We start from the raw sequence: 26,107 nt of genomic DNA, 5'->3' as shown, positions 1-26,107 counted from the left end.
AAAGCATTACATGGGCTTGCTCCTACCTATCTTTCCGATTTGGTCCTGCCGTACATACCTACACGTACGCGACAGTCACAAGACGCAGGCCTCCTAATTGTCCCTAGAATTTCTAAGCAAACAGCTGGAGGCAGGGCTTTCTCCTATAGAGCTCCATTTTTATGGAATGGTCTGCCTACCCATGTGAGGACGCAGACTCGGTCTCAACCTTTAAGTCTTTACTGAAGACTCATCTCTTCCGTGGGTCATATGATTGAGTGTAGTCTGGCCCAGGAGTGTGAAGGTGAACGGAAAGGCTCTGGAGCAACGAACCGCCCTTGCTGTCTCTGCCTGGCCGGTTCCCCTCTCTCCACTGGGATTCTCTGCCTCTAACCCTATTACAGGGGCTGAGTCACTGGCTTACTGGTGCTCTTTCATGCCGTCCCTAGGAGGGGTGCGTCACTTGAGTGGGTTGAGTCACTGACGTGATCTTCCTGTCTGGGTTGGCGCCCCCCCTTGGGGTGGTCCCGGGGCGGAGATCTTAGGATGGTTGAAGTTGGTGGTTGAAGATATCCCTCTAGTGGTGTGGGGGCTGTGCTTTGGCAAAGTGGGTGGGGTTATATCCTGCCTGTTTGGCCCTGTCCGGCGGTATCATCGGATGGGGCCACAGTGTCTCCTGACCCCTCCTGTCTCAGCCTCCAGTATTTATGCTGTAGTAGTTTATGTGTCGGGGGGGGTAGGGTCAGTCTGTTATATCTGGAGTACTTCTCCTGTCTTATCCGGTGTCCTGTGTGAATTTAAGTATGCTCTCTCTAATTCTCTCTTTCTCTCTTTCTTTCTCTCTCTCGGGGGACCTGAGCCCTAGGACCATGCATCAGGACTGCCTGGCAGTCCACCTGGCCGTGCTGCTGCTCCAGTTTCAACTGTTCTGCCTGCGGCTATGGAACCCTGACCTGTTCACCGGACGTGCTACCTGTCCCAGACCTGCTGTTTTCAATTCTCTAGAGACAGCAGGAGCGGTAGAGATACTCTAAATGATCGGCTATGAAAAGCCAACTGACATTTACCCTTGAGGTGCTGACTTGTTGCACCCTCGACAACTACTGTGATTATTATTATTTGACCATGCTGGTCATTTATGAACATTTGAACATCTTGGCCATGTTCTGTTATAATCTCCACCCGGCACAGCCAGAAGAGGACTGGCCACCCCTCATAGCCTTGTTCCTCACAAGGTTTCTTCCTAGGTTTTGGCCTTTCTAGGGAGTGTTTCCTAGCCACCGTGCTTCTACACCTGCATTGCTTGCTGTTTGGGGTTTTAGGCTGGGTTTCTGTACAGCACTTTGAGATATCAGCAGATYTAAGAAGGGCAATATACTGTAAATACATTTGATTTGAAATTATGACATCCACACTTCTGTGAAAAACGGTCCCCTTTACCCCTATTTCACAGTTTTAGTTAAATCAAGTTTCAATAAAAACAAAAGCAATAAACTTGTATTTCTCCTCCAAAAAGGTAACAGTCTATGTGAAACACTATCAGTATAACATCAAATTATGGTTTGCTATTTTTGGTGATAGCTAAATTACACCAACATTTGTAGCTACWTTATTTTTCTTATACTCTCTCGGTAGAATATTGTAAATCAAGATAGTAACCCTAACTCTTACCCTTACACTAACCTTAACCATTTTAAATTCCAACTTCAATGGMGAAGGGACATCCCAAGGATCCCAGATAGCACGGCCTGCAGCACAAGTCTATCCGGGAAATCGCTGACCCCCAGTGTGACCCTACAGGATTTCAAACATGGCGGAGGTAGGACGCAAAGTCCAATAAATATTCGGGAAAATAAGAATGTTTTTAGGTTTATAGAGTTGATTCTGTCGGGTGCACAGGCCCCAAATGAGAAGCGATAAATATGTACTAAAATACGGAGAAGCAATATACATTTTAAAATATTAAACTTGTCTCATTTCCATAAATTCTATTTTGCAAACTTCAGTTTTAGCGATGATGCCTGGCTAGTTAGCGCGATGGCTATGCTAAGCTAGCTACGTAGCTATTGTTGGGAAAGCTTGGCTGACTACGAGCGTTAACGTTACCCACTCGAAAAGGATCAAAGTTCATATTTTCGGATGCTATTGCATTTTTTTTGTTGACCTGGTGGTATTCTGCGTACTGAAAGCGACACTATGTAGCTAAGTAATTATGTGATTAGTTAACTGAGGCAGGGAGCTAGCAAATAACGTTAGCTATCTATCATTCAAAGTGTCCACATTGTGAGAGAACAATCCATTTGATTATCGCTCACTTGAAATGTCTGATTTGACTTGTTTCAATGCTGGCCTGATCATCAGAGGTCTCCTTGTTACAACCAAACAAAAACTACTGTCACTGATATACATTTTTACGTCGGCGTTAGCCAACAAGGAGCCAGTCGTAAGTTTCAGGCGCGCTTTTACTTTGCCTTCCATCCACTACCCTACTAACGTTAGCAGACGGATGATCCGTTTACTGTATCGTAGTTCCTATTTATGTTTTTGTTCGGGCCTTTTGTCTGTAGACGACATTGGCCTCCTCCAGAAAACCGCATAATTTACTGAAAGTATCTCTGAACCGAAAAGTTATAGCAAAGTTACAGCTACGTGTGTTGTACTTGTGTATGTGGTTCTGACTAATCGTGAGTGTTTTGTTTTAGCCCTCCGTTGGGAGTACGAGCCCAGGTAAATATTATTGTGTTTTTTTAATGAATGTGCCATTTTTTTAAATCCTCATTAGAACATTAACACGTATGAAGAAAAATTGGTCTGAACAAATCCCACTGTCATAATAATATTTTCGTTATTAACCATGAAGCACTATATCATCGACTATCTCCTCTTGAAATTTCCTGGTGTGTTTTTCCTCAGGAGGTTCAGCAGAGGACCGTGAGTTTGATCTTTCAGCAGATATGCTCGTCCACGACTTTGACGACGAACGCACCCTGGAAGAGGAGGAGAGGCTCGAGGGAGAGACCAACTTTAGCAATGAGATCGACGACCTTGCCCGGGTGCGTCTCAAAATCATTTCATTTAGTGGTTGGAAAGTTATCCTGGGTTGTATTCATACACTGGAAGAAGATGAACTGAAACAGGGAGAGACTACCTGAGTTTGTCCAAGATGAAACACTCGTTTCTGTTTTACGTTGCAAACCTTTTTGCTACAGTATTCATGATCTAATGAATATGGCTCTGTGAACAGTAACCTGTTAGTTATATACAGAACCAGTCAAAAGTTTGGACACACCTACTCATTAAAGGGTTTGTCTTTATTTGTACTATCTTTTACATTGTAGAATAATAGTGAAGACATCAGAACTATGAAACAACACATGGAATCATGTAGTAACCAAAATATTTTAGTTTCTTCAAAGTAGACACCCTTTGCCTTGATGACAGTTTTGCCCACTCTTTGCATTCTCTCAACCAGCTTCATAAGGTAGTCACTTGGAATGCTTTTCCAACAGTCTTGATGGCGTTCCCACATACTATATGCTGAGCACTTGTTGGCTGCTTTTTCTTCACTCTGCGGTCTAACTCATCCCAAACCATCTCAATTGGGTTGAGGTCAGGTGATTGTGGAGGCCAGGTCATCTGATGCAGCACTTCATCACTCTCCTTGGTCAAATAGCCCTTACACAGCCTGGAGGTGTGTTTTGGGTCATTGTCCTGTAGAAAAACAAATGATAGTCCCATTAAGCGCAAACCAGATGGAATGGTGTATCGAATTCTAAATGAATCACAGACAATGTCACCAGCAAAGCACCAACACACTATGCTTCACGGTGGGAATCACATGTGGAGATCATCCATTCACCTACTCTCAGGCATGCAAACTAGTCACTATTCAGTGAAATTCGTGACCTACGTGATTCATGTAGATCCGATGAGAAGTTTTTTTTTGGGGGGGGGGGTTGGATTACTACTGGCTGTATGCGAACGAGTGATGGCGTTTGGAGCAATACTGGCTGTATGCGAACGAGTGATGGCGTTTGGCGCAATACTGGCTGTATCCAAGGCTCAGCCAGTCGTTCACATAACAACAGAATGCAGCACTCGACTGAAGAGAGAAGAGACAACCAATGTGCTAGTTACAGCATCAGCGCACGCTCTGGAAAGACAGCGGGAGAGTGGAATGGCAGTTTGCCAGTTACAGCAGTGCGTCCCCTGAACGATAACGAAGAGGTAGCGTAAGTGAGAAGCCTGACCACGGAGACGGGGGCTAGAAGGTGATGAAGTGTACTTCATGAGCTGTAACCCGAAAAACAACTGGCATTTGTTAAGTTTGTGAGGGAGAAAGTGTGGTGGAACAAGTATTGTTAGCATTGTTAAGTATCTTGCTAGCTGGCTCAAATTCTCCGTTACCTAGCCAGAGAAATGTTGAGCAACATTATCAAATCAAAGTTAATTTGTCACGTGCGCCGAATACAACCGGTGTAGACCTTACAGTGAAATGCTTACTTACAGGCTCTAACCAATAGTGCAAAAAAGGTATTAGGTGAACAATAGGTAAGTAAAGAAATAAAACAACAGTAAAAAAGACAGGCTATATACATTAACGAGGCAATAAAGGTAGCGAGGCTACATACAGACACCGGTTAGTTGGGCTGATTGAGGTAGTATGTAGATATGGTTAAAGTGACTATGCATATATGATGAACAGAGAGTAGCAGCAGCGGTAAAAAGAGGGGTTGGGGGGGGGGGGGGGGGCATTTGATTACTTGTTCAGGAGTCTTATGGCTTGGGGTAAAAACTGTTGAGAAGCCTTTTTGTCCTAGACTTGTCACTCCGGTACCGCTTGCCATGCGTAGTAGAGAGAAACAGTCTATGGTGGGGTCTTTGACAATTTTTAGGGCCTTCCTCTGACACCGCCTGGTGTAGAGGCCTGGATGGCAGGCAGCTTAGCCCCAGTGATGTACTGGGCGTACGCACTACCCTCTGTAGTGCCTTGCGGTCAGAGGCCGAGCAATTGCCGTACCAGGCAGTGATGCAACCAGTCAGGATGCTCTCGATGTTGCAGCTGTAGAACCTTTTGAGGATATCAGGACCCATGCCATATCTTTTTAGTTTCCTGAGGGGGAATAGGCTTTGTCATGCCCTCTTCACGACTGTCTTGGTGTGTTTGGACCATTCTAGTTTTTTGTTGATGTGGACACCAAGGAACTTGACGCTCTCAACCTGCTCCACTACAGCCCCGTCGATGAGAATGGGGGTGTGCATTCTCACATAAGTGTTCCTTTTGTCCAGGTGGGAAAGAGCAGTGTGGAGTGCAATAGAGATTGCATCATCTGGGGATCTGTTTGGGCGGTATGCAAATTGGAGTGGGTCTAGGGTTTTTGGGATAATGGTGTTGATGTGAGCCATTACCAACCTTTCAAAGCACTTCATGGCTACCGTCGTGAGTGCTACGGGTCTGTAGTAATTTAGGCAGGTTGCTTTTGTGTTCTTGGGCACAGGGACTATGGTGGTCTGCTTGAAACATGTTGGTATTACAGACACAATCAGGGACATGTTGAAAATGTCAGTGAAGACACATGCCAGTTGGTCAGCGCATGCCCGGAGCACACGTCCTGGTAATCCGTCAGGCCCCACAGCCTCGTGTGTTGACCTGTTTAAAGGTCTTACTCACGTCGACCAACTTAACTGATCATATAATTTAGTTTATGGTGTGAAAATTAGCTGGCTAATAAAGTCACACAGCTAACGTTAGCTAGCTAACGTTACAACATCAGATGCGCAAATGTTAGTAACCTGACCAATTCGCTATAGTATTCACTTGTATACGACTCCATGCCGTATATAATGTTATAAAGTTATAATGCGTTAGTTGCTTACCGGACACTGGGAATCTGTGTGAAATGTTAACTAGCTAACAAACTAACTACTATCTGTGAACTAATGTTTTCCCTCTACAGTATGTGGTTAATATTCAGAATGAGAGAATTAGGGGAAAATGAGGCGTTGCTTGTTAAACAAGTGGCACTTCAGGGATGAAGTGTAGCTGGAGCTGGTTAAGCTAGGATGCTACCATGTATTCTCTCCCTGAAAGAGATCAATTATGCCAACAAAGGGTATCATGTAAAATATATATTTGATTTGTATAACACTTTTTTGGTACTACATGATTCCATATGTGTTATTTCATAGTTTTGATATTTTCACTATTATTCTACAATGTAGAATATAGTAAAAAATAAGAAAAACCCTTAAATGAGTAGGTGTGTCCAAACTTTTGACTGCTACTTGTTGTATATATAGACTATTTGACCCTATTATTGCAAAGTTTTACCAGTGATTTATGTTAGTCTGTTAAGTGTAATACACTAAATTCAGTGTGTAACAAAAGGGATTTTTTGTTGTCCCATTTGTGCCATAGGAGGGAGAGATGCCCATTCATGAGTTGTTGAGTATGTACGGATGTGGCGGCGGTTCACCAGCAGATGGAGAGGATGAAGAAAGATGAGAGAAGATTTTTAGGACGAAGAGGAGTTGGAGGATGAAGAAGAGGAGGAAGAGGACGATCTTGGACAATGATGAAAGCAGTAGAAACACTGGCGAGCTGAAGAGAATAAGGTGGGTGCCATGAATCTCTGAATAACAGGATATCAAACCAACACAGTCATAAAGAAGGAATGCTTGGTTGCACCTTACTGCATTTAAGTCATTACATTTAAGTCATTTAGCAGACGCTCTTATCCAGAGCGACTTACAAATTGGAAAGTTCATACATATTCATCCTGGTCCCCCCGTGGGGAATGAACCCACAACCCTGGCGTTGCAAGCGCCATGCTCTACCAACTGAGCCACACGGGACCATTACTGTTCTAATGTGATTGTTATAAAGCTCCACTACATATTATACAGTTGACACATTCAGTCAGAAATGTGTAGTTGTTGCTGATAGATACATCTAGTCAGCGTTGATGATGATGCCGCTGTTTCATACATGAGTATTGAATGTTGATTTTGTTGTTTTTTAAAGGGTAGGATGTCCAATCAAAACACATCTTTTGACCAATGGGTAATATAATGTTAGTTATTTACATAATCTAACATTTTTAAAAATGGTCCAAACCTCATGTCATAATCATTTCAAAAGTGATTGGAGTTTGTAGCCTTGTAGAATGGCCAAAATTGGGGTGACTAAATCAATGGAGGCCAGAAAAACAAATTAGTCAAAAATCAGGAAAATAGCATTGTATCAGGTAGGCTGGATGCTGTGCTACAATTAAGGCTAACTGACAGGCTCACCGTTGAACTCCTCTTTCTTCTCAAACCCAGAGGATATAAAACATTTGAGGTAAGATGGATATCGATTTTGAGACATGACGTAGTATTTTTATATTTTAGTATACACTTCATATTAATGTTATTATTATTTTTTGTAAAATTTCTCACAAAAACAAGCATATCTCTGTCAACAGAGCTTGGTGCTTATTATCGGATGTAAACTCAGGGGGAAAAAAGAAACTCCCTCTCACTGTCAACTGTGTTTATTTTCAGCAAATATTTGGATGAACATAAGATTCAACAACTGAGACATAAATTGAACAAGTTCCACAGACATGTGACTAAAATAAATGGAATAATGTGTCCCTGAACAAAGGGGGGGGATCAAAAGTAACAGTCAGTATCTGGTGTGGCCACCAGCCTCATTAAGTACTGCAGTGAATCTCCTCCTCATGGACTGCACCAGATTTGCCAGTTCTTGCAGTGAGATGTTACCCCACTCTTCCACCAAGGCACCTGCAAGTTCCCGGACATTTCTGGGGGTAATGGCCCTAGCCCTCATCCTCCGATCCAACAGGTCCCAGACGTGTTCAATGGGATTGAGATCCGGGCTCTTTGCTGGCCATGGCAGAACACTGACATTCCTGTCTTGCAGGAAATCGCGCACAGAACGAGCAGTATGGCTGGTGGCATTGTCATGCTGGAGGGTCATGTCCGGATGAGCCTGCAGGAAGGGTACCACATGAGCGAGGAGGATGTTACAGAGGATGTCTTCCCTGTAATGCACAGCGTTGAGATTGCCTGCAATGACAACAAGCTCAGTCCGATGATGCTGTGACACACCGCCCCAGACCATGACGGACCATCCACCTCCAAATTGATCCCGCTCCAGAGTACAGGCCTTGGTGTAACGCTCATTCCTTCGACGATAAACACAAATCCGACCATCACCCCATGTGAGACAAAGCCGAGACTCGTCAGTGAAGAGCACTTTTTGCCTGTCCTGTCTGGTCTAGCGACGGTGGAATTGTGCCTGTAGGCAACGTTGTTGCCGGTGATATCTGGTCAGGACCTGCCTTACAACAAGCCCTCAGTCCAGCCTCTCTCAGCCTATTTTGGACAGTCTGAGCACTGATGGAGGGATTGTGCATTCCTGGTGCAACTCGGGCAGTTGTTGTTGCCATCCTGTACCTGTCCCGCAGGTGTGATGTTCAGGTGTACCGATCCTGTGCAGGTGTTTTTACACGTGGTCTGCCACCGTGAGGACGATTAGGAGTCTGTCCTGTCTCCCTGTAGCGCTGTCTTAGGCTTCTCACAGTACGGACATTGCAATTTATTGCCCTGGCCACATCTGCAGGCCTCATGCCTCCTTGCAGTATGCCTAAGGCACGTTCACGCAGATGAGCAGGGACCCTGGGCATCTTCCTTTTGTGTTTTTCAGAATCAGTAGAAAGGCCTCTTTAGTGTCCTAAGTTTTCATAACTGACCTTAATTGCCTACCGTCTGTAAGCTGTTAGTGTCTTAATGACCGTTCCACATGTGCATGTTCATTAATTGTTTATGGTTCAACAAGCATGGGAAACAGTGTTTAAACCCTTTACAATGAAGATCTGTGAAGTTATTTGGAGTTTTATGAATTATCTTTGAAAGACAGGGTCCTGAAAAGGGATGTTTCTTTTTTTGCAGAGTTTATTAGGTTATGAAATCAGACTTTTTGGATATACTGTTAATGATATGTTAGAGATTCAGATCATGAAGAATCATTTTTGTCTTGGTAAAATGTGTTTTATAACATAAAAAAAAACAAGCTGGCGCCCACCCAGAAAAATTACTTTGTGTGGAGGTGCTGACTAACGGCGAATAAACTATATAATTTGTTGCACTCTCCATATATAAACTCCCAGTCATTTATTGGGTAAATCACCAACGTTTCGGCATCACTGCCTTCTTCAATGCCTTTTTTATAGTTTATAACAAAAGGAAGGGAAAGTGTTTTCTCCCACTCTGGGCAGAGTGGGTGGACACCCTGCAAAGGGGCTTCTTTGAATGTACCATTGGGGGAAAAAATTGTGTGTAATGCTTTGGGGTGTGTGTGTGTTCAGACTGAGAGGGTGAAGATCTCGTCAGGAATGGGGAACGAGAACCAGTTGTCCTGCGAGGGTCGCACGCGCTCCGTCAAATCCCACGGCACGGCAGAGCTGATACGCGGATCACAGACGCTCAAGTACTTTGAAAGTATGCACCTTTGCTTCCATCACGAGACAGGCTTTTTATATTGGATTGTTTGTGAGATCTTGTTCTACATTGCCTTCAAAAAGTATTCCCTTTGAATTATTCCACATTTTGTTGTTACAGCCTGAATTCAAAATGGACTAAATAGATTTTCACCAATCTACACACAATACCCCATAATGACAAAGTGAAAACATGTTTCTAGAAATGTTGGTAAATGTATTGAAAATGAAGTACATGAAGTACCAGTCAAAAGTTTGGACACACCTACTCATTCAAGGGTTTTTCTTTATTATTTTACTATTTTCTACATTGTACAATAATAGTGAAGACATCAAAACTATGAAATAACACATATGGAATCATGTAGTAACCAAAAAAGTGTTATACAAATCAAAATATATATTTTTTATTTTAGATTCTTCAAAGTAGCCACCCGTTGCCTTGACAGCGTTGCAGACTCTTGGCATTCTCTCAACCATGTTCATGAGGTAGTCACCTGGAATGCATTTCAATTAACAGGTGTGCCTTAAGTTCATTTGTGGGATTTCTTTCCTTAATGTGTTTGAGACATTTTCAGTTATGTTGTGACAAGGTAGGGTTGGTATACAGAAGATGGCCCTAGTTGGCAAAAGACCAAGTCCATATTATGGCAAGAACAGCTAAAATAAGCAAAGTGAAATGACAATCCATCATGACTTTAAGACATGAAGGTCAGTCAATACGGAAAATGTCAAGAACTTTGAAAGTAACTTCAAGAGCAGTCGCAAAAACCATCAAGCACTATGATGAAACAGGCTCTCATGAGGACTGCCACAGGGAAGGAAGACCCAGAGTTACCTCTGCTGCAGAGGATAAGTTCTTTAAAGTTACCAGCCTTAGAAATCGGCAATTAACTCCACCTCAGATTGCACCTCAGAGTTCAAGTAAAACCCATCTCAACATCAATTGTTCAGAAGAGACCGCGTGAATCAGGCCTTCATGGTTGAATTGCTGCAAAGACACCACTACTAAAGGACACCAATAATCATAAGAAGAGACTTGATGGGACGAAGACACATGAGCAATGGACATTAGACCGGTGGAAATCTGTCCTTTGGTCTGATGAGTCCAAATTTGAGATTTTTGGTTTCAACCGCCTGGTCTTTGTGAGACGCAGAGTAGGTGAACGGATGATCTCCACGTGTGGTTCCCACCTTGAAGCATGGAGGTGGAGGTGTGGGGGTACTTTGCTGATGACACTGTCTGCCTTGAATTTTAAATACAATTACAAACTTAACCAGCATGGCTACCACAGAATTCTGCAACAATACGCATTCCCATCTGGTTTGGGCTGGTTTGGGCTTAGTCCCACTATCATTTGTTTTTCAACAGGACAATGACCTAAAACACACCTCCAGGCTGTATATGGGCTATTTGACCAAGAAAGAGATTGATGGAGTGCTGCATCAGATGACTTGGCCTCCACAATCACCTGATCTCAAACCAATTGAGACAGTTTGGGATGAGTTGGACCTCAGAGTGAAGGAAAAGCAGCCAACATGTGCTTAGCATATGTTGGAACTCCTTCAAGACTGTTGAAAATGCATTCCAGGTGACTACCTCATGAAGCTGGTTGAGAGAATGCCAAGAGTGTGCAAGGCTGTCATCAAGGCAAAGGGTGGCTACTTTGAAAAATCTAAAATATATTTGTTTAACACTTTTTTGGGGGTTCTACATTATATATTCCATATGTGTTATTTCATAGTTTTGATGTCTTCACTATTATAATACAATGTAGAAACTAGTTAAAAATAAAGACAAACCCTTGAATGAGTAGGTGTGTACAAACTTTTGACTGGTACTATAAGTATTCACTCCCCTTACTCTGTACATGTTAGAATCACCTTTGGCAGTGATTGCAGCTAAGAGTCTTTTGGGGTCTCTAAGAGCTTTGTACACATGGATTGTACAGTATTTGCACATTATTATTTTTAAAATTCTTCAAGCTCTGTCAAGTTGGTTGTTGATCATTGCTAGAAATCCATTTTCAAGTCTTGCTATAGATTTTCAAGACATTTTAAGTCAGAACTGTAACAATTAGGCCACTCGGGAACATTCAATGTCATCTTGGTATGCAACTCCGGTGTATATTTGGCCTTTGGTTTTAGGTTATTGACCTGCTGAAAGGTGAATTTTTCTACCAGAGTCTGTTGGAAAGCAGACTGAAACAGGTTCTCCTCTAGGATTTTGCCTGTGCTTAGCTCTGTTCCGTTTCTTTTTATCCTAGAAAACTCCCTAGTCCTTGCTGATGTGACAAGCATACCTATAACATGATGCAGCCACCACTATGCTTGAAAATATGGAGAGTGGTACTCCGTGATGTTAGATTTTCCCCAAACATGACCCTTTGTATTCAGGACTTAAAGTACATTTTTGTGCCACATTTTTTTGCAGTTTTACTGTAGTGCCTTATTGCAAACATGCATGTTTTGGAATATTTTTTATTCTGTATATTATTCCTTTTCACTCATGTAGGTTAGTATTGTGGAGTTACTATAGTGTTGCTGATCCATCCTCAGTTTTCTCCTATCACAGCCATTAAACTATGTAACATGTTTTAAAGTCACTATTGGCCTCATGGTGAAATCCCTGAGCGATTTCCTTCCTCTTCGGCAACTGAGTTAGGATGGACGTCTATCTTTGTAGTGACTGGATGTATTGATACTCCATCCAAAGTGTAATCAACTTCACTATGCTCAAAGAGATATTCAATGTCTGCTTTATTTTTTTTTACTCATCTCCCTGGTCTTTGTATTTGAATCGGTGTTTGAAATTCACTGCTTGACTGAGGGACCTTAGATGATTTGATGTGTCGGGTACAGAGATGAGGTAGTCATTCAAAAATAATGTTAAACACTATTATTGCACACAGTGAGTCCATGCAACTTATGTGAATTCTTAAGCCGATTTTTCTTCACTCCTGAACTTATTTAAGATTACTGTAACAAAGGGATTGAATACTTATTGACTCCAGACATTTCAGCTTTTCATTTGTTATTCATTTGTAAAAGAAATCTAAACATAATTCCACTTTGACATTATGGGGTATTGTGTGTTGGCCAGTGACACAATTTCAATTTAATCCATTTAAAATTCAGGCTGTAAGACAACAAAATTTGGAAAAAGGTCAAAGGGTGTGAATACTTTCTGAAGGCACTTTATGCATTTTAACCCAGTGGTTGAAAATGAGAACTGATGTGTGGAAAAGGTGCCAGAGTCAAACTGCCAAATGTTGTTTCAGATAAGGATGCAGAGGAAGAGTCAGAAGAAGATGAAAATTATGTCCCTTCTGAGGATTGGAAAAAGGTAAATATATTGTTTAATCATTCGTTAGATATGGTAGTTCCAGTGGCGATTTTTAGCATGTAAATCTCGATGTGCCGAACTCAACTTTTTGTTTTTAGATGCATGCCAGCAAAGCCACTACACCAATGTTCCCACCTAATTTTTTTCGGGCACTGAGCAAATTTCAGATCTACTGACGGCAAACTTAAACGTTGTGAAAATCCTGTGGAACTTCCAGTGCGCGTTTACTGTGAACACATTTACATTTACATTTAAGTCATTTAGCAGACGCTCTTATCCAGAGCGACTTACAAATTGGAAAGTTCATACATATTCATCCTGGTCCCCCCGTGGGGAATGAACCCACAACCCTGGCGTTGCAAGCGCCATGCTCTACCAACTGAGCCACACGGGACCTGTGTGGCTGAGGCTGGAGGCTGGAGCCGACAGAGGGTGGAGCCGCTTTAGTTAGTTTTAACATTGGTCAAGTAGGCTATTGGGGCGATTTGATCATAATGTAGGTCTACCAGAGTGGCCTACTATTAAAAAACGATGTCCTGATGCCTCATGGAATACAGTACGACAAAAGGAGTCTGTATTGAAAACATTCCGATGGCAATCCCTAGCTGCTGGGCTTGCTAAGGCCTTGCCCTGGGGGTCTGCTGTACTGTTGTTACTCTGGACTTAACCTAACATACCTGAAACCAATAATGAATGTTTCTCTAAGCTGAGTGGGGTGTGTTGGTTAGAGCGATACAGGGCTGTGGACCCCTAGAGACAGGATGGGGCAACTCCTCTATATTGTGTGCAAGTAAAAAGAGCTCTACAGTACCATGAGATTAATTATATGGAGGATTTGCTGTTTGTCTGTTATTATATATTTGAGGTCTGTGTTTTTATTTATTTTTTTGTACTTTTGTTTCCAAGCCTTTCCCTTGGGAATAAAAAAGGGGGGGGGGGATTGTTGGGAAAGTTAAGTCTTAGTTAGACTGGTGGGTGTCGGGCGTGCAGGCGGCTTGGGCTGGCTGGGCGTTCTGGCTGAAATTTGATATCGAGGATGTCTTAATAAAAACTATCGTCTTTTTCTTTTCTTTTTGGAGTCCATTTGTTAGGCTATTGGTTAAAGGAGCAACACATTATTGAATGACCTTTGATCTAGTTCAGTCTTATCAATCACTTAAACATATTTAATAATGATCTCTTACTAAGCTTGATGACTGTGGGCATTTTTGCTTACTTTTTGTTGTTCTAAATAGAGATGGCATATTGGATTGTGTGGAAATGCAGAAAATTAGCTTTAGAGGGCCAATACAATTCTGGGGGGACCCCCAGACCCACCGCCAGGTTATGTCCCCCCCCACTTCTAAAACCAAAGTTGCGCCCCTGCTGCATCTGATGGTCAGTCTTAGCAGAGGGAGAGAGCAGCATCCCTCCACTCTCCTTTTCCTCCACTGACACTGACCATAGAGGGACACCGTCTTCCAGTTGTGGTGAAACTTTCTGCCTCGTGCAAAAGTCATGGTTTTAAACGTTTTGAAATCTCAAGTATCACATGTTGTAGCCTTCTTTTTATGCCTGCTACATTACTGCAGACACGCTAATCTGAGCCATCCGATTGGCCAGCGTTAGTCCTATAGTGCACTTGATTTGCTCTCCGGGCCGGCCGAGAAAGCAGAGTTTGTACATTGACACATGAAAATGGTTCAAAATGGCAATAGTTGCTTCCCCGGTGTGAAGGGCAGCTGAATCGGATGCACCTACCGAAAACAGCCCGAGACACATACAAATAGGAACACAAGACTTTATCGTTGTTTTTTTTACAGAAATGTTTGGCTATCGACTAGGAATGCCTTGGAGATCGAACAGTTGGTGTCCACTGCTCTAGAAAGTTGCGTGAAGTTCAATCTCGTGCTTCTCTATGGGCTAATACAGTTGAAGTCGGAAGTTTACATACACCTTAGCCAAATACATTTAAACTCAGCTTTTCCACAATTCCTGTCATTTATTCCTAGTAAAAATTCCCTGTTTTAGGTCAGTTAGGATCACCACTTTATTTTAAGAATGTGAAATGTCAGAATAATAGTAGAGAGAATGATTTATTTCAGCTTTTATTTCTTTCATCACATTCCCAGTGGGTCAGAAATTTACATACACTTAGTATTTGGTAGCATTGCCTTTTAAATTGTTTAACTTGGGTCAAACGTTTCGGGTAGCCTTCCACAAGCTTCCCACAATAAGTGGGGTGAATTTTGGCCCATTCCTCCTGACAGAGCTGGTGTAACTGAGTCAGGTTTGTAGGCCTCCTTGCTCGCGCATGCTTTTTCAGTTCTGCCCACAAATGTTCTATAGGGTTGAGGTCAGGGCTTTGTGATGGCCACTCCAATACCTTGACTTTGTTGTCCTTAAGCCATTTTGCCGCAACTTTGGAAGTATGCTTGGGGTCATTGTCCATTTGGAAGACCCATTTGCAACCAAGCTTTAACTTGCTGACTGATGTCTTGAGATGTTGTCCCTCCTGCAGCAAAGCACCCCCACAACATGATGCTGCCACCCCCGTGCTTCACGGTTGCGATGGTGTTCTTTGGCTTGCACGCCTCCCCCTTTTTCCTCTAAACATGACAATGGTCATTATGCCTTCTTCCTTGCTGAGCGGCCTTTCAGGTTATGTCGATATAGGACTCGTTTTACTGTGGATACACATACTTTTGCACCTGTTTCCTCCAGCATCTTCACAAGGTCCTTTGCTGTTGTTCTGGGATTGATTTGCACTTTTCACACAAGTACGTTCATCTCTAGGAGACAGAACGAGTCTCCTTCCTGAGCGCTATCACAGCTGCGTGGTCCCATGGTGTTTATACTTGCGCAATATTGTTTGTACAGATGAACGTGGTACCTTCAGGCATTTGGAAATTGCTCCCAAGGATGAATTAGACTTGTGGAGGTCTACAATTTGTTTTTCTGAGATCTTGGCTGATTTCTTTTGATTTTTCCCATGATGTCAAGCAAAGAGGGACTGAGTTAGAAGGTAGGCCTTGAAATGCATCCACAGGTACACCTCCAATTGACTCAAATAATGTGAATTAGCTTTTCAGAAGCTTCTAAAGCCATGACATAATTTTATGGAATTTTCCAAGCTGTTTAAAGGCACAGTCAACTTAGTGTATGTAAACTTCTGACCCACTGGAATTGTGATACACTGAACAATAAGTTAAATAATATTTTCTGTAAACAATTGTTGGAAAAATGACTTGTGTCATGCACAAAGTAGATGTCCTAAGTGACTTGCCAAATCTATAGTTTGCTAACAAGAAATGTGTGGAGTGGTTTGAAAACAAGTTTTAATGACTCCAACATAAGTGTATGTAAACTTCACCTGTATTTCTTCTGCGTGGGAGTCTCGGGGCCACCGCGTGCCCGTGGGCAGATTACAGGGAACAGTGCATGACACAACACTAAACAATACAGTATTTGCACTTTAACGGTGACACATGTTGCCCACAAACTGTTAGGGCCTACATGTAGCTGTCCCAACAGCGGAGCTTTCTTTTCAGCACCATGGAGTGAATCCTTACCACTGCTACACCTGGCTATCAGCGGAGCCTTGTCTGGCAGCGAAACAGTTCATTCAGCCTCATTTACTGCCTTTAATAAAAGATAGCTGATTTGGCTGACTGGCTGAATGATATATGGTTTCTACTGACTCCTTGTGGATTTGTGTAACTCGGTAAAAAACGCATTCTCATTCAATTATAATGAATGTCGACATGAGTTTTGACTTTTGAACAATACACAAACATTACATTTATTTTTCAGTCGATTCATAATGTTTGTTCTTGTCAGTAACACTTAGTGCCAGTCAAAAATTTGGACACATTCCAGGTTTTTTCTTTATTTTTTACAATTTTCTACATTGTAGAATAACAAGGCACACCTGTTAATTGAAATGCGTTCCAGGTGACTACCTCATGAAGCTGGTTGAGAGAATGCCACGAGTGTGCAAAGCTGTCAAGGCAAAGGGTGGCTACTTTGAAGAATCTCAAATATATTTCTTTAGCACTTTATTAGTTTTGATGTCTTCACTATTATTCTACAATGTAAAAAATAAAGAAAAACCCTTGAATGAGGTAGGTGTGTCCAAATGTTTGACTGGTGCTGTAGCTCTTAGTTATAAGCAAGTGCAAGCAAAACGAGCTGCGACGAGGTAGGCCATCGTTCAGCACTTTCAAAATGGACACCGACCAGAGATTCAGGTGTTCAGATAAATTCAGTTGAGACCTAAACTTGACTTTGTAAGACACCACAGAGGAAGAGCGCAAGAAAGATGCGGATAGCCTACCATTAACTATTTTATTAGGGCTATGTTTAAAAAAAAAAAATAAGGAAAATACAATCACGAGGATACACTTTAATAGACAGAATACCAACGCACAGACAGCGTATTGCGCCAACAAAACAACCCTTGCATTGTCAACTGGAATAACACGGGTCTACTAAACTTTTTGTAGAAGAATAATTACAAAAAAATGAATGTGAAGAGACTGTCGCATTATATGGTATCCCCTCGTGGAGAAAAGCACACAAATTAAGAAACAATGAAATGCATCATTCCAACATGACCTAAAAAGATAAATAAGATACTGATTAAGACATTAATGAGCAAGTGAAGCCGGACATAGTCCATATGCTATTTATTCAGCCCTTTTGAAATGGACAGCGAAGGAATTCAGAACATGGGCCGTTCTTAGTGTTCTCCCTGTACACCAAGTCAGAACCAATAGGATAAATAACGGCGGCATATAAGCAGACAATGAAAGCTCTTACAATATTCGATGATGACATTTCTCGAAAACAGGCTATAGGGCTACATGTTCAACCACCAAGTCAGAACAGTAAGCTAAGTCCTGAGGGGCTGCAGGACCAAATTCTTAGGGTGAAACGCATGGTCTACTAACAGCTTACTACACAACATACACTTAGTATTACTTTCTTAGCTACAGTATACATATCTCCCTGGCATATTACACCATTGATGCAGCAGTATACAATACATAGTTTTGGACTCACTGTTTATGGCCCATGGTGTGAATGTTTGTTATTTTAATCTTGGAAAAGAGATAGTTTCAGACCGATGTTTTAAATCCTTCAACCCAGACTTGGACCACACACCCTCTCCACCAAATAGCAGGCAGGGGAAGCACAATAGTTATTGCTTTGCAATGCTTGCAGTTAGCCACTGATTCCTTGCAAAAGCCACTCATTGTTGAATTTGCTATTTCCAACTTGTGTAATGTTTATGGTCGATGAGCACCGGGCCGTTTTATCTATAATGAACAAAAATATAAATGCAAAGTATTGGTCCCGTGCTTCATGAGCTGAAATAAAAGATCCCCGAAAAAGTTAATTTTTCTCAAATTTTGTGCAGAAATTTGGTTACATCCCTGTTAGTGATATTTTCTACTTTGCCAAAATAATCCATCCACCTGAACGGTGTGGCATATCAAGAAGCTGATTAAACAGCATGATCATTACACAGGTGCACCTCGTGCTGGGGACAATAAAATGCCGCTCTAAAATGTGCAGTTGTGTGACAAAAAAAAATGCTACAGATGTCTCAAGTTGACATCTGGCACGCTGACTGCAGGAATGTTCACCAGAGCTGTTGCCAGAGAATTGAATGTTCCTTTCTCTACCATAAGCCACCTCCACCATCGTTTTAGAGAATTTGGCAGTACGTCCAACTGGCCTCACAACCGCAGACCACGTGTAACCACAACAACCCAGGACCTCCACATCCGGCTTCTTCACCTGCGGAATCGTCTGAGACCAGCCAATATTTCTGTCTGTAGTGAAAAGCTTTTTGTTTGGAAAAAGGTGGGCCTATGCCCACCCAAGGCTGCACCCCTGCTCATGGATTAGGGCCTAATTAATTTATTTCAAATGACTGTTTTCCTTATATGAACCGTAACTCAGTAAAATTGTTGCATGTTGTGTCCATCTTTTTTGGATTTGCCAGTAGATTGTCGACGTGATTCATGATGACTGCTTGTTTAACTTGCTAGCTATCAAAACTACGGTAGATATTACGTGACTTTATATCATTTTATCTGTGGCCAATGACGGTGAGCCACCTTGGAAGGGGATGTAATGTAAATCTATGGCAGCACCCAAAGGGGCTTGAACTGCCTAGCTCTCCCTGTAGATTCTGCAGTGATGTAGTGTGCCCATGGGTGACAGAACATTGAGCGAATCACGGGTGCAACTAGAGAAGATTACCAACGCCTACGCTGTGTGTTTTCGCTGGCTGCCCCTCCAACACAGAAAGCACTGAGCTAGGCTGAAACACCTGCATTTTGGTGCTGCTTTACTCAAGAGACCATGTTTGTATGCGGCTATATTAAGTCAAGGGATTATTTCATTTTAGCTAAACAGGTGGGGCTCTGCCCTGAATGATGGGTCGCAGCTGGGTAGTTCTATCCTTAAAGACATGCTATTCATTTGAAGCACACTTTTGATTTGTGAAACTAAATAAAGTCTGTGTTTTGATCTGGACAGGAAATCATGGTTGGGTCCATGTATCAGGCTGAAACACCGCCTGGCCTTTGTAAATATAAAGACTATGAGAAAGGTAAGGCATTCTGTTTGCAATTGCGATGCACTAATTAAGTTGAATTGAAAAATATCTTCCAATCACAGAGGTAAATAGGAAATAAAATGACTTTCTCTCTGCTTTCCCCCCTCTCGCTCCTTTTTCCTCTCCTTCCAGTATATGAAAACGATGACCAGCTTTTATGGGACCCCGAGTTCCTTCCCGAGGGCAAGGTTGTGGAGTTTTTATCTCAGGCGTCAACACGAACAGGAGAGGAGAAAGGAGTGGATGCCATCCCCGAGGGATCCCATATCAAAGACAATGAGCAGGTATGAAGACCACCACAGTCGAGCAGATCAGTGTTCAAACAGACTGGCATGCAGAGTTGTGTTCAGTTAGCCTGGAGGCAGTTTGTTAATGCAATATTGGCTCAGAAATTGTGCGGCGGGTTTGATTGGTTCTCTCTCAGGTTTGTTATTTCCTCTGGGGTTGAGAGCACATAGTTTTGGATTTGAAAATCCCACCATTGTAATGGAAGAGGGTGGCGCTCGGGGGGCTTTGTGTGACTGTCGGTGTTTGAGTGAGAAAGACAGAGGAGAGTAGAACCAGTAAAAGCACAGCCCCCTTCATTGTTGACGCATTGTGCCGCATTATCAAAGAGCCATTCCAGACTCTGAAGTCAGGATGACTTTGAGAGTTAGGTATTACTTGTTTTCATATCTAGTACCTCCATATTTCACTGTTTTCAAAATGCCACCTGCTGAACACAAGCCATTACCATAAAGACTGTAGTATGCACAATTTGTCTGTAACCATCTTCTTTACAATTTCAATGTTGTCTTTCCACAGGCACTTTATGAGTTGGTCAGGTGTGAATTTGACACCGAGGAAGCTTTAAGAAGACTGAAGTTTAATGTGAAGGCAGCTAGAGGTAACACCTGCAGAGAACTAGTGTTGACTTTCGCTCTTGATTTCACTCATATCTGGCATATTTTCTCTCAATATCTAACCAGTCATGTCTGGTGTATTTTAAGTATTTTGATGATAAAAGCTGTCCTTGACTTATATGGGTCCTGGCTTGTGTGTGTGTGTTGTTGATGGCGTCCGGGACCTGTAACATGGTCGTAGTTGTATTATATTTTATGTGAACGGAGCAGTGGTTGTGGTACTTAATAACCCTTTGCCCTCTGTCACAGAAGAGCTGTCTGTGTGGACAGAAGACGAATGTAGATATTTTGAGCAAGGACTAAAAGGTTATGGGAAAGACTTTCATTCAATACAAGCCAACAAGGTAAGCTATGTCTATCTTATACAGTGCTTCCCCTATATTAATTTAGCAGCGGTAGGCCTCCGAAGCTAAATCGTTGCCGCCACTCCAAAATATATGTAAAACATACAGTGCATTCGGAAAGTTTTCAGACCCCTTGACTTTTTCTACATTTTGTTACGTTACAGCCTTATTCTAAAATTAAAATTTCTTCATCAATCTACACACAATACCCCATAATGATTAATAAAAAACAGAAATACCTTATTTACGTAAGTATTCAGACCCTTTGCTATGAGACTCGATATTGAGCTCAGGTGCATTCTGTTTCCATTGATCATCCTTGAGATGTTTCTACAACTTGATTGGAGTCTATGATTTAGAAAGGCACACACCTGTCTATATAAGGTCCCACAGTTGACAATGCATGTCAGAGCAAAAACCAAGCCATGGGGTTGAAGAAATTGAGCTCTGAGACAGGATTGGATCGAGGCACAGATCTGGGGAAGGGTACCAAAATATGTCTGCAGCATTCAAGGTCCCCAAGAACACGGTGGCCTCCATCATTCGTAAATGGAAGAAGTTTGGAACCACCAAGACTCTTCCTAGAGCTGGCCGCCCGGCCAAACTTAGCAATCAGGGGAGAAGGGCCTCGATCAGGGAGGTGGCCAAGAACCTAATGGTCAGTTTGACAGAGCTCGAGGGTTCCTCTGTGGAGATAGGAGAACCTTCCAGAAGGACAACCATCTCTGTAGCACTCCACTAATCAGGCCTTTATGGTAGAGCGACAAGACGGAAGACACTCCTCAGTAAAGGGCACATGACAGCCCGCTTGGAGTTTGCTAAAAGGCACCTTAAGACTCAGACAATGAGAAACAAGATTCTCTGGTCTGATGAAACCAAGATTGAACTCCTAGGCTTGAAAGCCAAGAGTCACGTCTGTAGGAAACCTGGCACCATCCTTACAGTGAAGCATGGTGGTGGCAGCATCATGCTGTGGGGAGGTTTTTCAGTGGCAGGGACTGGGAGACTAGTCAGGATCGAGGGAAAGATGAATGGAGCAAAGTACAGAGAGATCCTTGATGAAAACCTGCTCCAGAGTGCTCATGACCTCAAACTGGAGCGAAGGTTCACCTTCCAACAGGACAACGACCCTAAGCACACAGCCAAGACAACGCCGAGTGGCTTTGGGACAAGTCTCTGAATGTCCTTGAGTGGCATAGCCAGAGTCCGGACTTGAACCTGATCGAACATCTCTGGAGAGACCTGAAAATAGCTGTGCAGCGACGCTCCCCATCCAACCTGACAGAGCTTGAGAGGATCTGCAGAGAAGAATGGGAGAAACTCCCCAAGTACATGTGTGCCAAGTAGAGGTCGACCGAAGGGGAAAAAACTATTATTATTATTATTTTTTTTGAGGACTAAAAAAAGCCGATACCGATTTAATTGGCCAATTAAAAAAAATATATATATATTTGTAATAATGACAATTACAACAATACTGAATGAACAATGGACACTTTTATTTTAACTTAATATAATACATAAATAAATTTAGTCTCAAATAATGAAACATGTTCAATTTGGTTTAAATAATGCAAAAACATGTTGACTGTACCTACCTTTTGGAATGTGGTTACGGGGTTTAGGGAATGTAAAACATATGGAAAATATTCTATGCAAGACCTCCAATTGAAGTCCAATGTTTTACAGAATATGGCAGCCGATACTGGATAAATGGTCTAGTCCCGCTTCATAATTGGTTTGATGATCTGCTGCTACTCTGTGCTGTACTCCACTCAATATTTATTTTTGGCCTAACTACACTGCTTGTAATTACTATATGCTGTCTTATACGTGTACCACCTAATAGGATTTAGTTTTATTTTGTGTATGTGTGAGTTCAGTTTTGTTTTGTCCTCTAAATTGGCCATCCCATTCAACAATGCAGTGAATGTCAATGTTTGTATCGCTGTCTTTTTTAAATTTATTTTTATTGGAAAATAATAAACATATTATAAACAAACAAATAAATAATGCAAAAACACAGTGTTGGAGAAGAAAGTAAAAGTGCAATATGTGCCATGTAAAAAAGCTAATGTTTAAGTTCCTTGCTCAGAACATGAGAACATATGAAAGCTGGTGGTTCCTTTTAACATGAGTCTTCAATATTCCCAGTTAAGAAGTTTTAGGTTGTAGTTATTATAGGACTATTTCTCTACCATTTGTATTTCATATACCTATTGACTATTGGATGTTCTTATAGGCACTTTAGTATTGCCAGCCTAATCTCGGGAGTTGATAGGCTTGAAGTCATAAACAGCTCAATGCTTGAAGCATTGCTAAGAGTTGCTGGCAAACGCAGGACAGTGTTGTTTGAATGAATGCTTAAGAGCCTGCTGGTGCCTACCACCGCTCAGTCAGACTGCTCTATCAAATCATAGACTTAATTATAATATAATAACACACAGAAATACGAGCCTTTGGTCATTTAATATGGTCAAATCTAGAAACTATCATTTCGAAAACAAAATGTTTATTCTTTCAGTGAAATACGGAACCGTTACGTATTTTATCGAACGGGTGGCAACCGTAAGTCTAAATATTGCTGTTACATTGCACAACCTTCAATGTTATGTCATAATTATGTAAAATTCTGCCAAATTAATTACGATCTTTGTTAGGAAGAAATGGTCTTCACACAGTTCGCAACGAGCCAGGCAGCCCAAACTGCTGCATATACCCTGACTCTGCTTCCACTGAACACAAGAGAAGCGACACAATTTTCCTAGTTAATATTACCTGCTAACATGAATTTCTTTTAACTAAATATGCAGGTTTAAAAATATATACTTCTGTGTTTTGATTTTAAGAAAGCCATTGATGTTCATGGTTAGGTAGATTTGTGCAACGAATTGTTTTTTTTTTCGCGAATGCGCCATCACCCGTTTCGCGAAGTTGAAGTAGGGTGTGATTTGATGATAAATTAACAAACACCGCATTGATTATATGCAACGCAGGACAAGCTAGATAAACTAGTAATATCATTAACCATGTGTAGTTAACTAGTGATTATGTGAAGATTGATTGTTTTTTTATAAGATAAGTTTAATGCTAGCTAGCAACTTACCTTGACTCCTTGCAGCCACAAGGTCCTTTTGATGCTGCACTCGCGTAACAGGTGGTCAGCCTACCACGCAGTCTCCTCGTGGATTGCAATGTAATCGGCGTCCAAAAATGCAGATTTAATCGGTCGACCTCTAGTGCCAAGCGTGTAGCGTCATACCCAAGAAGACTCGAGGTTGTAATCACTGCCAAAGGTGCTTCAACAAAGTACTGAGTAAAGGTTCTGAATACCTATGTAAATGTGATATTTCAGGATTTTTATTTTTTCCAAAATTTGCAAAAAATTCTAAACCTGTATTTGCTTTTTCATTATGGGGAATTGTGTGTAGATTGATGAGGGGATCTTTATTTATTTTTTATCCATTTTTGAATAAAACTGTAACGTAACAAAATGTGGAAGTCATAGGGTCTGCATGCTTTCCGGATGCACTGTATATATTTATTTTTTGAAAATGTCTCTCTGCTCATGGCAAAATGTGTAGAATTGCAGGAAATTAGCTTTAAAACGGCAAGACAACGACATTGGCCATGCCCACTACCAAGTCCCTCCCCCACTAACTTTTCCACCGCTGCTGAAAATAATCCAAGGGGAAACACTGTATTATATCAGATTGTATTAAATACTATGGTATCTGATTTTAAAAGTATGTTTATTTTCAGAATATTTATCTTCATGTTGATTTAGCATGTGTTTTGAAGCGACCAGGGTGGGGTCAGTTCCATTTTAACCTCCAACTCTCGTAAGGATTTGAAATTCAGTTCATGAATTGAAAAGCCCCAAAAAAAAGGCTTGTTTTTTTTTTCAATTCACATATTGCATTTCGACTCGTCCCTCGTAGACATGACTGGGGAGTTGAAATTGAATTGAGTTCACCGCTGGAAAGCGATGGTAATAATGTCTCTCGTTGTCTGCTGATATTACATTTTTCAGGTGAGAACTAGGTCAGTAGGAGAATGTGTGGCCTTTTATTACATGTGGAAGAAGTCTGAGCGTTATGATTTCTTTGCACAGCAAAGCAGGCTGGGGAAAAGGAAATACAGCCTTCACCCCGGGGTCACGTAAGTCTCTTTTCACCAGACCAAGCTAATTGTTTTGAATATTGACTTCCGTCCACAACTGTCTTATTTGTATAACATGTTTTTTTATATATAAAAATTATATAGATTTTAGATTTTTGCTTACCTGATTCTGAAATGTATTTTTGAAACGGCAATCAGCAGTAGACAAAGTTAAGCGTACTCCCCGCCCCGGTAAAAAGCTGAGGGATGGGGCTGAAGACATGTAACCCCTCTCAAATTCATAGACCGAGCTACGCATGCAAGCTGACCATCCATGATACCAGATGTATAGTTCTAACCATGTTTTGAGGCTATACAGTGTTTGGTTACATTGTTTTCAAACATTGGAGTTAAACAAGCTTATATTTGGTGTTCTGGTGCGGTATGACTGTTGATTATCGGTTATATTCTTCAAAAATAAATGTGTACATATCATTCATTTATAAGTCCAAAAAACGATGTAGCGATGTAGCAACAAAAATATTATTTGAAATGAAATGTAACTTGTCATGAATGGGTATTCCCTGTGACCAATACACACTCAGTATGTGTGATCACCTTTGTTTTGGGAACCATAGCTACTGTTGACACCATGTTCCAGGGGTGTGAATTTAATACCCTGTTATCACGATCTTGCCAAGCTGATCTGTACTATGCGGGCTTGGACGTTTCTTATCACATGGTCCTGGAGGCGTAACCAGGCCAGCCTAGTATGGCTTAGTAGTGTGAACAGAGTATGCATGTGGTGTGATTAGTGTAAGGGCTAAACTGGCAGGCTGTAGTTAGTGCTGACTTAATTGTTTAAAATAATGTTATTTATCTTATCTCTGTGTGTCTCAGGGACTACATGGACCGGCTGCTGGACGAGACGGAGAGCGCCACGTCCAGCAGGGGGGCCTCGCCCCCTCCCACCACCTCCAACAGCAGCACCAGCCACTCTGAGAGGGAGGACGGCAGTAGCAGCCACAATGGTAAGGGAACACACACAGTCCCTGAGCAATTGTGGAGGGGAGAAATACACTCAGGGAACATCAATTCAAGGAGCTACATGAAATGCTGTTAGTGACTGAGAACATTTCTCATGTGAATTCTAGTGGAGACCCTTGTGTGCCTCTATATTGACAGTACCTTACATGATTCATGACGTCTCAGCTCACTCGGTTTATCTTTCCTCCAACAGGTTTAGTGAGTCACAGCTCTTTATCTTTCCTCCAACAGGTTTAGTGAGTCACAGCTCTTTATCTTTCCTCCAACAGTTT

At 41.8% G+C, this 26,107-nt stretch overlaps 1 protein-coding gene across 1 annotated transcript; it reads left to right on the top strand.

Moving 5' to 3' along the window:
• The first annotated feature begins 1,740 nt into the window (after positions 1-1,740).
• On the top strand, positions 1,741-26,101 carry LOC111979219 (mesoderm induction early response protein 1-like). The gene is given in 14 exon segments (XM_070449001.1): positions 1,741-1,798; positions 2,682-2,706; positions 2,893-3,032; positions 6,398-6,481; positions 6,484-6,543; positions 6,545-6,598; positions 9,354-9,486; positions 12,767-12,831; positions 19,363-19,435; positions 19,574-19,725; positions 20,246-20,327; positions 20,593-20,687; positions 24,721-24,848; positions 25,689-26,101. Coding segments are annotated over 14 exon segments (1,323 nt in total). The 5' UTR covers positions 1,741-1,789; the 3' UTR covers positions 25,912-26,101.
• The last annotated feature ends 6 nt before the right edge of the window (positions 26,102-26,107 follow it).

The sequence above is a fragment of the Salvelinus sp. IW2-2015 genome, linkage group LG19 (genome assembly GCF_002910315.2).
Source record: "Salvelinus sp. IW2-2015 linkage group LG19, ASM291031v2, whole genome shotgun sequence".
NCBI classification, from domain to species: domain Eukaryota; kingdom Metazoa; phylum Chordata; class Actinopteri; order Salmoniformes; family Salmonidae; genus Salvelinus; species Salvelinus sp. IW2-2015.
The sequence above is the reverse complement of the archived record's forward strand: the minus strand, read 5'-3'. Positions and strand labels throughout refer to the sequence as shown.